The sequence below is a fragment of the Cervus canadensis genome, chromosome 16 (genome assembly GCF_019320065.1).
Source record: "Cervus canadensis isolate Bull #8, Minnesota chromosome 16, ASM1932006v1, whole genome shotgun sequence".
NCBI classification, from domain to species: domain Eukaryota; kingdom Metazoa; phylum Chordata; class Mammalia; order Artiodactyla; family Cervidae; genus Cervus; species Cervus canadensis.
In genome coordinates this window covers 39588208-39602505 of record NC_057401.1, presented here as the reverse complement: position 1 = coordinate 39602505, position 14298 = coordinate 39588208, and the positions used below count along the sequence as shown (strand labels likewise).

General features: G+C 45.6%; 1 protein-coding gene across 9 annotated transcripts in view; it reads left to right on the top strand.

Annotated features, from left to right (window-relative positions):
* PDZD2 (PDZ domain containing 2) overlaps window positions 1-14298 on the top strand; it is a 397356-nt gene that overhangs the window by 306171 nt on the left and 76887 nt on the right. For 7 of the 9 annotated variants that reach the window (XM_043488425.1, XM_043488422.1, XM_043488424.1 and 4 more), the window contains 2 exons: window positions 2216-2348; window positions 7695-7844. In XM_043488425.1, coding sequence (XP_043344360.1) covers window positions 2216-2348; window positions 7695-7844 — 283 coding nt within the window. The remainder of the gene's footprint in view (window positions 1-2215; window positions 2349-7694; window positions 7845-14298) is intronic. The other 2 variants (XM_043488426.1, XM_043488427.1) reach the window with 1 other exon arrangement.

Genomic DNA, 14298 nt, shown 5'->3' with positions numbered 1-14298 from the left:
TATAGAATAAGTGGGTAAAGGTGGAATTTCACTGATGAGGGAGGTGATTCCAGTCTGGAATTAGTATTCAGCCCAGGTACCTTGATGCTAAGAGGGAAATGGCAAACCAGAGCAGTAATGCCCTGCCCAAGACCTTGGGGTCTCTCAAAAACATATCTCATTAGGCAAAGATGAAGGAGCTTGAAGTATTTGGTCTGAAGAACAGAATACCGAGGAGAGGACCAATGCACAGATTATCAAGGTGTTCAATGCTCATTGGTCCCATAACTAGAAAGTATGATCCTGTTAGCCTGAGTAGAGAAGAGATTAACTTCAGGTGTCACTTATCTGGGTGGCGGTAATTATCGAAGGTTTAAGACCTTAGGTAGTTCTTATCCAGAAGAGCATCATCATACTTCCCAAAGGATAGATGCTTTAAAGAATTCTCATCAGGTAGCCATTTCCCCATTACTCCTAGGTCTTTGGAAAGTTGGCAATTAGGAAATTCCTGTGCCCAGAGCTGAGGTTACGTAGAACTCTTCTTATCCATTTTTCAAGTGAGCCATTTTTTAATGGGTCTCACCATTTTCTTACACCCCTAGCCTGTATGTGTGTATGTGTCTGGGTGTCAGGGTGTTTAATTCACATGTGGGGCATTCTAGTTAATAACTGGAGCTGAGAAAGATGGGATCAAAGAGGAAAACAAGAGGAACAGAGACATGGATGTCTTGATGGTGATGTGGATAAGTAAACTCAAGGACACTGGCCCAGACCACTGTGTTCTCCTGTATTCCTGAATGCCTCTCCTTCAGAGAGCTCACCCTCATGCCTCCTTGAGGTTCCAGTGTGCTTATTCTCCATGGTTTCCCTCTTTCTCTTCTCTTTCCATCTCAAGCATATACTGTGATTCTGAGCATTTCTCTGCTTTTGGGATTTTTGAAGGACAGAAAGCAGAGATTGTCAGCAGTCTCTCACGCCTCCTGTCTTCTGTTAAAGCCTAAATTCATAGAAAAGATAATGATACATGCCCTAGAGGACAGAGAGAGAAAATGGTGAGGGAGAGGAGGAGAGGGAAGTTGGTTAATTCATTGAAAGAAAGCAAGGAGGAGAGAGTCTATAGACTGGAGAGAAAAACACTGGGGTGAATCTGTGTGAGGGACAAGCGTGAGTCCCACCCCTAAATCCTGGGTGCTGATGCAAAGCCTCCAGAGGGGATGGTGGGACCTGGGCTTTGGGGCTCTCAGCTTCACCCAATTCCCCATCTCATGTTTAGCAGTGGGGATGAAGAGCCTCTGGATGCTTTGAGATCGTGGGAGACCAGGCCGTTGGAGGCTCAGTTGGCACCCACAGAACTGTTGACCCCCCCATGACTGATGAGGCCTGCCTGGTGCTCTATAATGGTCTGTTCCCTGGACCTCTTTAGGGCAGGCAGACCCCGTAGTGACTGGACCTCCTTCCAGCCCAGTAGGAAGGAAGCTCCAAGTAATTCAGTTAATTGAAAGGAAACAAAGAGAACATATTTGCATGCCTGTGATGTACGCCAGGTCTGTTCCCTGCAACAGCAGTAACTTAGGCAGTTTCTTTGTTCATTTTTCTGTTCGTCCGTCTGCTTATGGAGCTTGGCGGCAGAGACACAAGGAGGAAGGAGGCAGTTTGAGACTTGACCCGCAAGGCCCCGTGACTCTTGGGCGCAGGGATTACAGACGCATGAGGTGCAGGGTCTCAGGTGCCACAGAGGAAATCCTGGGGAGAGAGAGGGACTTGGGTTAGGGAAGGATTCCTGGCGAGCTTCGGATACCTTCGTTCTTCTGGGGCTAAGTTCAGAGACTCAGCTGATGACTCAGTCACAAGGGCAGGATATCAGGTAGGATTGAGAAAAGAAAGACTTAACTATCCTAAAGCTTTGGGCTCTTGGTTCCTCTCCATCATGTCTCCACCTGGATGGGAGGTGTTTCATTGACACTGATGTAGGATATGGTGGTAACTTACGATCGTGCCTGTAACTAAGGGACCCTCTGAAATCGTGAAGCTCTTAGCTCTGCTAACTGGGCATCTGGACCCTGACAGAAGGATGAACAGTCCCACCCCAGCTGTCCCCATCTTCCCTACTCCTCTGTAGCCCATTTTGGACTGTCCCCTTCTGACAACCCTCCCCAACTCCAGGAAGATGGCCCTTCTCAAGCCTAGAACATCTTGACGAGGGATTTTTTTTTTTTTCCCGTCTCCATTTCCTCAGGGATGGCAGACTGTCCTTAGGAGATGAGCTGCTGGTAATCAATGGTCACTTACTAGTTGGGCTCTCCCACGAGGAAGCTGTGGCCATTCTTCGCTCAGCCACTGGAGTGGTTCAGCTGGTGGTGGCCAGCAAGGTAGGTGGATTTGTTTGTTTTGTAAAATATTTTGAATGGCAGTGGCAGATTTGGTTGTGAGCCCTCCCCATGAACCCCCTCACCCCCACCCCCTAACACATGCGTACTCAGCTTTGCTTGGGCCAGTCGAATAGCCATGATTCTGCAGTGCAGGCCCACAAGGGTCCCTGAGCTTAAGGGCGTTTAATCATCTTGCCATCCTTTAAGAGCGTTAGTAGGTATATCTGGGCTTCCCTGGTAGCTCAGCTGGTAAAGAATCCGCCTGCAATGCGGGAGACCTGGGTTTGGTCCCTGGGTTGGGAAGATCCCCTGGAGAAAGGAATGGCTACCCACTCCAGCATTCTGGCCTGGAGAATTCCATGGACTAGGATGCAGAGTTGGGCACAACTGAGCAACTTTCACGATAGGTTTGTCTAGGGGATTAAAAAGCATCACGAGGACTAAGGGAAAGAGATGAATGGGAGAAAAGACAGGATAGAGAGGGTAGCAACTGACCCAAGGGGAAACCAAGGAGGAGATGTGGAAGCAGGAGCGGGAGAGAGATGTGGAGATGCGCATCTTCCAGGACCTGCCGGAAGGAGGTTGGGGTGGCATGGCCATGGGCAGCATGGGCAGGCTGCAGGCCTGGGCTCTGACCCCTGGCAGCACAGAGCGTCGGTGCTAGAGGAAGCCTTGTGAACCTTGCTTATCCAGCTATGCCCCCTCCCATCCCCCTTGGTTTTACAAATGACACGGCAAGACAGAGCTTCCAAGGGGGCCATGATGGAACTGACAGTGTCAGGACCCTGACTCTTGCTATGACGCCGAGTCTGGCCATGCCCTCTGTCTGGCTGCCACCTCTTCTTCACGAGGCCTCAGGCTGGGGCTCCTTTCACCCCCCACCCACCAGAGCATGTGAAACTCGTGCTGAGGTCTGGGAACCCCATCTGCTCTCTCCCCGGGGTCTCGGCAGCCTTAGAGCGCTGCAGAGAGGCATTGGGACAGCAGCTGCGGGACAAGGGGAGGACAGGGCTGTCTGCGTTCTGCTCCGTTGTCTGATGAGGTGGTGACATCCATGAGACCAGGGAAGAACCCTCCGGACTCGGGGGCTAGTGCAGTGGAGACACGGGCTTCGTTCCGGTTCATCCTGGCTCCAGCTCAGGGGAGCACTGGTATGAACCACCCCGTCCTTAACGCTTCCCAGCAATAGCTCTCTCCAGGATGTCTGATTTCCCCCAGTTATCCTTGATGCTACTTTTGAACCCTGCATCCACAGGTTTTTATATATTTTCCTTCTTAGATTGCACAGTCTATTGCCCATTTTGTGTGCTGAATCACGTCTGGCTCTTTGCGACCCCATGAACCGTAGCCTGCCAGGCTCCCCTGTCCGTGGGATTTCTCAGGCAAGAACACTGAAGTGGGTTGCCATTTCCTCCTCCAGGGGATCCTTCCAGCCGTGTCTCTTGTGTCTCCTGCGTTGGCAGGCAGATTCTTGACCAATAGCACTTCCTGGGTTTAATAAATAGGTGAGTATTTTGAGTCATCTGAAAAACCTACTTTCCCCCTTTATGCTTCGCTGGTGGCTCAGCTGTTAAAGAATCCACCTGCAGTGCGGGAGACCTGGGTTTGATGCCTGGGTTAGGAAGATCACCTGGAAAAGGGAATGGCTACCCACTCCCATTATTCTAGCTGGAGAAGTCTCCTTTATACCCCAAATCCTGCTTCCAGCCAGAATTCAGAGCTTGGCAAAGACTTGGCAGGAAGAGCTGACACTGAAGCCCTAGAGGCAGGAATTGAGACCTTCTCCATTCATACACCCCATCTTTGCCTCCCAGAGATGCCATGGTATCTTCTCCCTAGGGTTGAGGCAGGAGCAAAGCCAGGGATGCTCTTGGTCAGCCTAGTGGATCCCACAAGGAGGGAAAGGCTGAAACAAATTCCTCATTTGACCAGATGTGGTGGGAATTTGAAAAACATTATTGGTTCTTACACACACACACCCTACCTCCCCAAGCTTGCAGCTTAACCACGCAGGGGGCTCTGTACAGGCATTAAAGCATGTCCACCAAACCTTTATTTCTGGGCTGACTTCTTTCTCCTGCTAGTTTGGAAAGTGGGAAAGAAATCTCTTCTATGCCAGTCATTATACGTAAATGACACAAAGAAAATACAAAGACAAAAAACGATCCCTCATGGGTAAAACTAGTAATTAGGGGGCACTTGTGAGATTTTTTAAAACAGACATCACTCATCAACTTGAAGAAAGACACTCACATGTACTGGGTACCACTGGTTGCCAGGCGCTTTATACCTACTGTCTCATTTAATTCTTAAAGTGAATCCCAGGAGAGAACCATTAGTTCTTTTCATTCAGAAGATGAGATCAGAGCCTAAGAGATAAGTTAATCTGTCCAGAGGTCATACAGGCAATGGGTGGCAGAAGCAGCTTTCATCCTGGGTCCACTGGCCTTCAGACTTTCATGCTGCCGCTTAGTCACATAAGATTTAAAGGAATCCAGAGCCCACGGTGTTAGAACAAGGTCACGTGTTCCTGCCGGAGGCTGGGACACTTTGGGACACTTGTTGAGGTCTTTGTAGGGCTGAGCAGCGTCCATAGGTGAGGAACAGGAGTCCGTTCTGGTTTTCAGTCTGTTGACTCTTGGCCATCTGTCCAGAGCTACGGCCCTAAGGCTGACCAGCCCTCAGAGCTTTCTCCTCCTTCCCATTTGCTTCACCTACAGCTAAGCAATATAGGCTGCTGCAGCAGCTGCCAGCTGTTTGCTCCTGAATTTAATCTGCTCCGTCCAAGGTGCTCATCCATGGAGAAAAAGCACCTGATCGTTAGGCACTGCTTGACTTCTGTTCCTCTTCTTTATCCCAAAGAACAAATCATCTACAGACTTCAGTTCTGCCTTTATATTCGAAGAGAAAGAGAAAAGAAAGAAAAACTTTTGACTTGCCACATATAGTAATAGTATATTACTATACTATAGTATACATACTAGTATATAATTTACAGAAATAGTAAAAAAAAAATCTAAATTATTGTTGCAGATAAGCATCACTTTGTCACAAAACTTAACAGGCATTGTTTTAGAAATATAACAGTTACTGTCTTCTGGAAAGGATGTCTTGTGTTTCTGCACAGTATGTCATTTGTGTATAAGAGAGGAGCTTAGAAAGTTTTTGTTGAATGAATAAACTCAGAATATCCAAGTTCATCTTGATATTCCTGGAAGTACATGCATAGCAACACGGATTTCTCTTGTGCACTGTCTCTTTTTTGTTTCACTCTTTGTTTTTATTAACAAGAAATATGTATTCATTGTATCTAATGTAGAAAACCCAGGAAAAAAGTATAGAGAAGAAAAACGTGATAAAATGTCTAATATTGCCAATAGTACCATCCTCTAACTGGCATTTCCTTCCAGACAGGAACACGTTTTCTTTTAAATGGAATCAAACACAAGGAGACAGTGTACCTGGAGGCAGTCCCGTCAGAATTCAAGGGCCAGCACAGCCCTGTAAAAGCTGTGTATCTTGAGCAAGTTAGTGCTTCTTTCGAAATCTCACTTGTACAGTGAGAATCAATAACTGCTTCATGGGATGTTAGGAAGATTAAATGAGCTATAAAGATCTCTAAACATTGTAGGTGGTCATAGTGAGTACTTGGAGAAATGTGTGTCTTTATGGTTTTCGTATTGTATCCAGGTACAATACGTAATGATAATTACATCTGTTACTAATACGGTCCTTATTATTTTTAACCTGCTTTTTCACTGAGTAACCCGCTAAAAGAGCTCTTTGCCCATCAGGAAATGTATTTCTAGATCAACATTTTTAATGAGAGTGAGTATTCCATCTTGTGGCTGTTGTGAAATTTACTCAACAGTTGGAACTTTTCACTCTTTTAAGCTTTCTTCTATTAATAGTTGAGCAGCATTGACATCACAGAAAAGGATTCAGCTCACTTTCTCGCAAATAACTCTTTTTCCTTTCCTTGGGCAAGGTCTAAAAGTATGGTAGTCATGAATTACTGATCTAAAATGAATGAGGTTCAGGTACCTTGAAGGAGTGGAATCCGCATCAAACTAGGAACAAATGTCACTCACCAGGTGCCAACTCCTGGTAGTTTGTAACGTCCCTTTTATAAGCTGGGTCTTCTTTGTTGTTCTGTCTTCTGTCATCCCCCAAGGAATATGATGATCAAAACTTTCCACATGTTTCCTTCCTGGTAGAAACTGCTGGTGTGGCAGAAAGAGGAGAGGGCACGTTGCTCTTTCATTCTGGCCTCAGATCAGCCCTGTAGCCCTGGTCCCTGGCCTCGCGTGTCATGTCCTTTCCCAGGAGAGCTCTCAGCTCCCGTGCCTGCCTCATTTGTCCTTGGGATTGTCACGTGGCCTCATGGATCTCGCCTGCACCGCACACCCATTCTGACTTTATCTGTGTCTAGGAAGGAAGGGCTGTGTTGATGAAGCCCCCTTTGGAGTCTAATCTTAATAGAATGTGATTCCATGTATTTCTGGTGTCCTTTAAAAGTTGTTCAAGGACTGCTTTCGTGGCAGACATTATCAGTCTCCACTCTCATTGAGATTCAGTAAATGATCTAATCTTTCTAACCAACAGGGGTTTGTGAGATGAGCAGTGAGCGAGAGGAGAATATAGTGGATGTTTGAGCTCTGAGCTCAACCTGGGGACACAGCGCTGAGTCGACATGATTTGGGGAACTCTCAGACAAAAAGGGAGATAGACGAATAAGTTACATACCCACAGTGAGGCGGTAAATGGCAGAGGACATGAGAGGAGAAAGGTGGGACTCCAGGAAGCCTTGCAAGAGAGGCTGCTCAAGCTTTGACCAAAGAGGCCTTAGTCTTGGGAAGAAGAGTGGTCTAGACAGGGGAGCTGCAGTTGAGAGAGGAAGCATGGCTGGGGAGAGCCTGGCATGTTTGAAAGTCAGCGTGGCTTGGGTGGAAGGGAGGCTTGGAGGGAGGAATGGAGGCAGGTGAGTTTGGAGAGCTGGGCAGAGGCCAAATCTCTGATGTTGGCCTGCCAATGAGGGAGTTTAAGCTACATCCTGAAAGTAAGACGGTGGGGGCATCGAAGGATCTTAAGTTCAGGGAGCTTAGATTACTCATAGAAACATTCAGTTAAGAAATACTGATTCATCAAGGAGAAAAAAAAAACTCTAGGTTCAAATTGGCCCTATACCCCTGACATGTGGATTCACCTCACACACCTGGAAATGTGGAACGTATACTCCATGTAGTCTTGGGATTGGGAACACGTGACCACTCGCCGTTTACTCTGCTGTTTCCTTGACCTTGATATCACAGGGTAATTCACGGGCCTCTCGTTGTTTCCCCATAGGAGAATTCTGCCGAGGACCTCCTGAGGCTGACATCTAAGAGTCTGCCTGACCTGACCAGCTCCACAGAGGACGTGTCCTCTTGGACCGACAACGAAGACCGGGAGCCAGACGAGGACGAAGGCACGGGCGCATCTTCCGTCCAGAGAGCAGTAAGTGCGCCTGCGCTCTGCCGGGATGGTCTGCCGGGACGATGTTCTGCCGAAGACGTGGGTATCAGGGCTAGAGATAAAAGCTTGAGATAGACATTATGGTCCAGACCAGGCTGGGAGAGAACCACAGTGCATCTTTTTATTTTTTTATTTTTTTTGTCAGAATCAGCCAGAAAAATCTATGAAGGTAATACTTTTTGTTTAAGAAAAAACAATTGGCTCTATACCCCTGGAAATAAGAGAGCAATTGGTACTGAGTTCAGTGCATATATCAACTTCTAGGGTGTCTAATAATACACACAGGATTTTATTGCTATTTCTTGATACAGTGTTTGAAAATTATTGCTTGTGAAGTTGAGCTTAGACTGAGAGATGTCTGGTTGCAAGTAGAATGTTAAAATAACACAGAACCCATTCAGGCGAACTTGTATGGATGTATCTCCCAGTTTTAATGAAATGAGGACTTTTTGCTTGGCTCGTGGGTCTTCCTCAAACAGCCTGTGACCCTTCACGCCCTCATGAGCTGCCCCCACCCCGTTGTGGTCTGGCGGAGTCTGGAGGGCTGTGGTTAACTGTGGTTTCAGTGCAGCTCTGCGGGCTCCTCTTTGTATCCCACATCTTACAGATATCTCGTATTTAGTATAAAACCTTGTGAGCTGTCGGTCCCCATTCATCCAGGCCTGGGGAGGGTCCCTTCCTTTTGCCATTTGGGTCTCTTACTCTTTCCCAGTAGCTCTGAGCCTAGGCAGCATGGTAAGCGTTGGGAAGTTAGTCTTGTTTGTAATTAGGCCTTAGAAGACAGCAACACAAAATGTATCTCTTATCCCATTTATATAATTGTTATTGCTTAGTAACTCAGTTGTGTCTGACTCTCTGCGACCCCATGGACTACAGAACACCAGGTTTCCCTGTCCTTCACCATCTCCCAGAGTTTGCTCAAACTCATGTCCATTGGGCTTCCCTGGTAGCTCAACTAACAAAGAATCCGCCTGCAGTGCAGGAGACCCCAGTTCGATTCCTGGGTCAGGAAGATCCACTGGAGAAAGGGATATGCTACCCACTCCAGTATTCTTGGGCTTTCCTTGTGGCTCAGCTGGTAAAGAATCTGCCTGCAGTGCGGGAGACCTGAGTTCAATCCCTGGGTTGGGAAAATCCCCCGGAGAAGGGAATGGCTACCCACTCCAGTTTTCTAGTATTCTGGCCTGGAGAATTCCATGGACTATACAGTCACCAATGGTCGGACACGACTGAGCGATTTTCACTTCACTTCATGTCCACTGAGTCAGTGATGCCATTCAACCATCTCATCCTCTGTTCCCTTCTTTTCCTGCCTCCTATCTTTCCCAGCATCAGAGTCTTTTCCAATGTGTTGGCTCTTCACATCAGGTGGCCAAAGTATTGGAGCTTCAGCTTATCATCAGTCCTTCCAATGAATATTGAGAATTGATTTCCTTTAGGATTGACTGGTTTGATCTCCTTGCAGTCCAAGGGACTCTCAGGAGTCTTCTCCAGCACCACAGTTTAAAAGCATCAGTTCTTCAGTGCTCATCCTTTTTTATAGTCCAACTCTCACATCTATATATAACTATTTATATTATAATATGATATATTAATTTAAGAAAGAAAAAGTTACTTTTTCCTTTTCTTTTTTATCATTAGAGTTCCAAGGCCACTAAACTATGGTTGTGCAGGCTGTGGACTGCACAAAGGTACCACATCTAAAGGAACACCACTTACATCATAAATATCATAGGCTCTTGTGTTTATGAGGACAGTTTTCTGGAAGATGGCAGTAAAGAGTTTTGTTCTAACAAAATCAGCACATTAAGACAACTTTCCAGTAAACAAAGGAAAACGTCCTGAAGAAGGGGTGTGTGTGTGAGTTAGTCAGTCACTCAGTCATGTCCAACTCTTTGTGGCCCCATGGACTGTAGCCTGCCAGGCTTCTCTGTCCATGGGATTCTCCAGGCAAGAATACTGGAATGGGTTGCCATTTCCTTCTCTTCTCCCTGACCCAGGTATCAAACCCACGTCTCTTCATCTCATGCATTGGCAGGCATTTCTTTACCACTGCACCACCTGGGAAACCCTCCAGAATATATCCTATCTGTATTAAATCTCTTAGCTCTCATACCAGGACCATGTGGCTTTCCCATGAACTACTTGTCACATTTAGATTTGTGCTTATTTGATTAAAATCTGTTTCTCCCATCTAACTGTGAACTCCATGCGATGTGGGAACATGATGTCTGGTTTAGGTTCCCAGTGAATCCCTAGAATTTAGCCAGTACATCTGGTGCTGGGTTATAAATAACTTAATACATTTAAAAACAAACAACAGGACAAGCATTCATTTAAAACTAATGAAAAAAAATGACAACAAAATCTAACTAGGTTTATCCACCGCAAACATTATGGTTACGCCCCTGGCTCATAGCTGACCATATCCTAGCAGCCTCAGAGGGCTGATATCTACATTTCAGCCCCTACAGGGGTGACTTACAGAGACAGATGGCTCTCTGGATAAACCTGGAACTGTCTGAATAGCGTATGTCTCTTCTCCCACTATTGTCTGCCCACCCTTCAAGGCCAAGATCTTTCTGAGCCTGCCCATCCTTCCTCCTTGTGACCTCCCCCCATCCCCCCAGCACTGTCCGTTCCCGGTTGACAGAGCAGTCACCCTCCACACAGAAGGGGTACGGAGTGTGTGGCAGTCCAGCCAGTAAACTGTTCAACTCCAGCCTGACTCTGCTAGCCCCACCTTTCTAGCCAGACACGGCTCAGTTCAGTTCAGTCGCGTTTGACTCTCTATGACCCCATGAACCGCAGCACGCCAGGCCTCCCTGTCCATCACCAACTCCCGGAGTCCACCCAAACCCGTGTCCATCAGGTCGGTGATGCCATCCAACCATCTCATCCTCTGTCGTCCCCTTCTCCTCCTACCCTCAATCTTTCCCAGCATCAGGGTCTTTTCAAATGAGTCAGCTCTTCGCATCAGGTAGCCGAAGTATTGGAGTTTCAGCTTCAACACCAGTCCTTCCAATTAACACTCAGGACTGATCTCCTTTAGGATGGACTGGTTCGATCTCCTTGTAGTCCAAGGGACTCTCAAGAGTCTTCTCCAACACCACAGTTCAAAAGCATCAATTCTTCGGCGCTAAGCTTTTTTATAGTCCAACTGTCACATCCATACATGGCTACTGGAAAAAACCATAGCCTTGACCAGACAGACCTTTGTTGGCAAAGTAATGTCTCTGCTTTTTATTATGCTGTCTAGGTTGGTCATAACTTTCCTGCCAAGGAGTAAGCGTCTTTTAATTTCATGGCTGCAGTCACCATCTGCAGTGATTTTGGAGCCCCCCAAAATAAACTCTCTCACTCTTTCCATTGTTTCTCCATCTATTTGCCGTGAAGTAATGGGACCAGATGCCATGATCTTAGTTTTCTGAATGTTGAGCTTTAAGCCAACTTTTTCACTCTCCTCTTTCACTTTCATCAAGAGGCTTTTTAGTTCTTCACTTTCTGCCATAAGGGTGGTATCATCCGCATATCTGAGGTTATTGGTATTTCTCCTGGCAATCTTGATTCCAGCTTGTGCTTCCTCCAGCCCGTGATGTACTCTGCATATAAGTTAAATAAGCAGGGTGACAATATACAGTCTTGACATACTCTGTTTCCTATTTGGAACCAGTCTGTTGTTCCATGTCTAGTTCTAACTGTTGCTTCCTGACCTGCATACAGGTTTCTCAAGTGGCAGGTCAGGTGGTCTGGTATTCCCATCTCTTTCAGAATTTTCCACAGTTTATTGTGATCCACACAGTCAAAGGCTTTGGCATAGTCAATAAAGCAGAAATAGATGTTTTTCTGGAACTCTCTTGCTTTTTCAATGATCCAGTGGATGTTGGCAATTTGATCTCTGGTTCCTCTGCCTTTTCTGAAACCAGTTTGAACATCTGGACTTTCACGGTTCACGTATTGCTAAAGCCTGGCTTGGAGAATTTTAAGCATTACTTTACTAGCGTGTGAGATGAGTGCAATTGTGCGGTAGTTTGAGCATTGTTTGGCATTGCCTTTCTTTGGGATTGGAATGAAAACTGACCTTTTCCAGTCCTGTGGCCACTGCCCACAGTATGTAAGTACCCAAGTAAGACGGTAGGCACTGAGAGAGGGGATCAGAGGGCAGACAGACTGAAACTACAATCACAGACATCTAGCCAATCTGATCACAGGACCACAGCCTTGTCTAACTCAGTGAAACTAAGCCATGCCATGTGGGGCCACCCAAGATGACGGGTCATGGTGGAGAGGTCTGACAGAATGTGGTCCACTGGAGAAGGGAATGGCAAACCAGTTCAGTATTCTTGCCTTGAGAACCCCATGAACAGTGTGAGAAGACATGGCTCTCCAGCCCACAGTTTTTCCCCTCATGTGCCCACAATCTGGAGGGCTCGATCCCACTGCCCTGCCTTACTCAGCCAGCTCCCAGTGAAGAGTCGAGTAAGCTCAGGATGTAAAGAGAGGACAACTCTGCAACACACCTGCACCTCCTCTCATAAGGGCCAGGGCAAGTATGTGGCCCAGTAGTCTGTGGAGAGGTTACAATCACATGTTTTAAAATTTCATAATTCATAATCTCTTGCTGAAAAATCCAAGGAATTGTCTAGAAACTTTTTTACACTAAATACTGCTCTAAACATTACCCATGACATATATTAAATGTATTATATGTTATATACTTTTATTTAAATTAACTTAGACTTACTGTAGTTTTATAAATTATAATGCTTTTTATAATTGTATTTATGTAATATGGACTTCCCTGGTGGCTCAGTGGTAAAGAATCTGCCTGCCAAGCAAGAAATGCAGGTTCGATCCCTGGAGATGGAAACGGCAACCCACTCCAGTATTCTTGCTGAAATAATCCTGTGGACAGAGGAGCCTGGTGGGCCACAGTTCACGGGGTTGCAAAAAAGTTGGACACGACTTAGCAACTAAATAACAATCTTTGTAATACATATGTATAAACATAACTCATAATTTAAATTATTAGTTAAATGAGTTCTAATTTCAAGAGTAATGTTTCTACTATATAAGTGGTTTTTGGTCTCCCCATCCCCAAGAAGACCTCACAAATAAAATACAAATCACTGACAATCGTACTATTGAAAGATAGTAGGATTTAACATTTTGCTATGCTTTTCAAGTTGGTTTTTTTCTTAAGCACACATATAGTTTTAATTGACCTTATATTAACAACTTATGAAGCTTGCTATGGTCTTAATGATGTAATCATAAACATCTCCCCTGAAACATGGTTTATAATGGCTAATATTTTATAACATGGATATGCCATAATTTATTTTACTAATTTTCTACCAAAAATTCCATTTACATCTATCACATGTGTATTTTATTTTTAAAATCATAAAGAATTCTTCATGGAACATGCTTGTCCGTGTAGCCCTCTGCACATTTTTCATTTTTTTATTTGCTTCAATGGCTTGTAGAAGTAGAATTGCGTCGTTAAAAGTTTTCTCCAGAGAGGTTATGCTAATTTACATTTCTGCAGTGCCTGGGGCCTGTCATTGCCAATAACATTATCTTAAAAGTTTACAAATTAATCACATCTTGTTGTATATGTTTGTTGTGTATGCTTGTTACTGCAATTTTGCCAAAGGACTTTTCAGTGTTCTGTCCTAACACACTTTATTTGGGAAACTTTAGGTTGCTTTTAAGAAGAAATAAATGACTGAGCAGTAGTCCCCCACAAGAGCACATATTTCAGAGCTGCCTTCTGGGTTTCTCCGTTATGTCACCTCCAGCTCGCAAATGCAAATCTTGAACCCCTTATCATTGGTGGAGAAGCCAGCACTGACCTTCCTTGACTGTTAGTTCTGCCTTCACTGTGCTCCAGAGACCCCTCACCTCACCTCACCTTCCGCTCCACACCCCTTACAAAACATCCCAGAGAAGGGATACCAGCCTTCTTCCCTGGCTTGTCACCTTTGCCGAAACGCCCACCATCTGTCAGCCACTCTCTTGAGCTCTGGTTTCAAGCCAGATGACCTGGGTATGAGACAGAGTCCTGCAGGGCCAGGAAGTGAGCACATGACATTTTCCCAACTTCACAGTCTGCCCAGAATCTCCTGCTGGGCCTTGTAAAGGTCCTGAACTACTGAGGGGGGTGGGGGAAATAATTATTTTTTAGTTTTATGTTTATAATCCAAGACACTTTGTTTTATGATCCTTAAACACCGGTGAACCACTTAGATGAAAGAAACTTGGTACTGTTTTAATCAACTAAGTCACAAAGCCTTTTACTTCCCTGAAGATAATGATGAAACCTGATGCCAAGTTCGAGTCTGACTTTGACTCTTCTACACCTCTAAGTTGTGGACACCCCAAGCACTTAAATGGAGCAAATGTAATACAAATGCTCAGGGTCTGCAGTGAG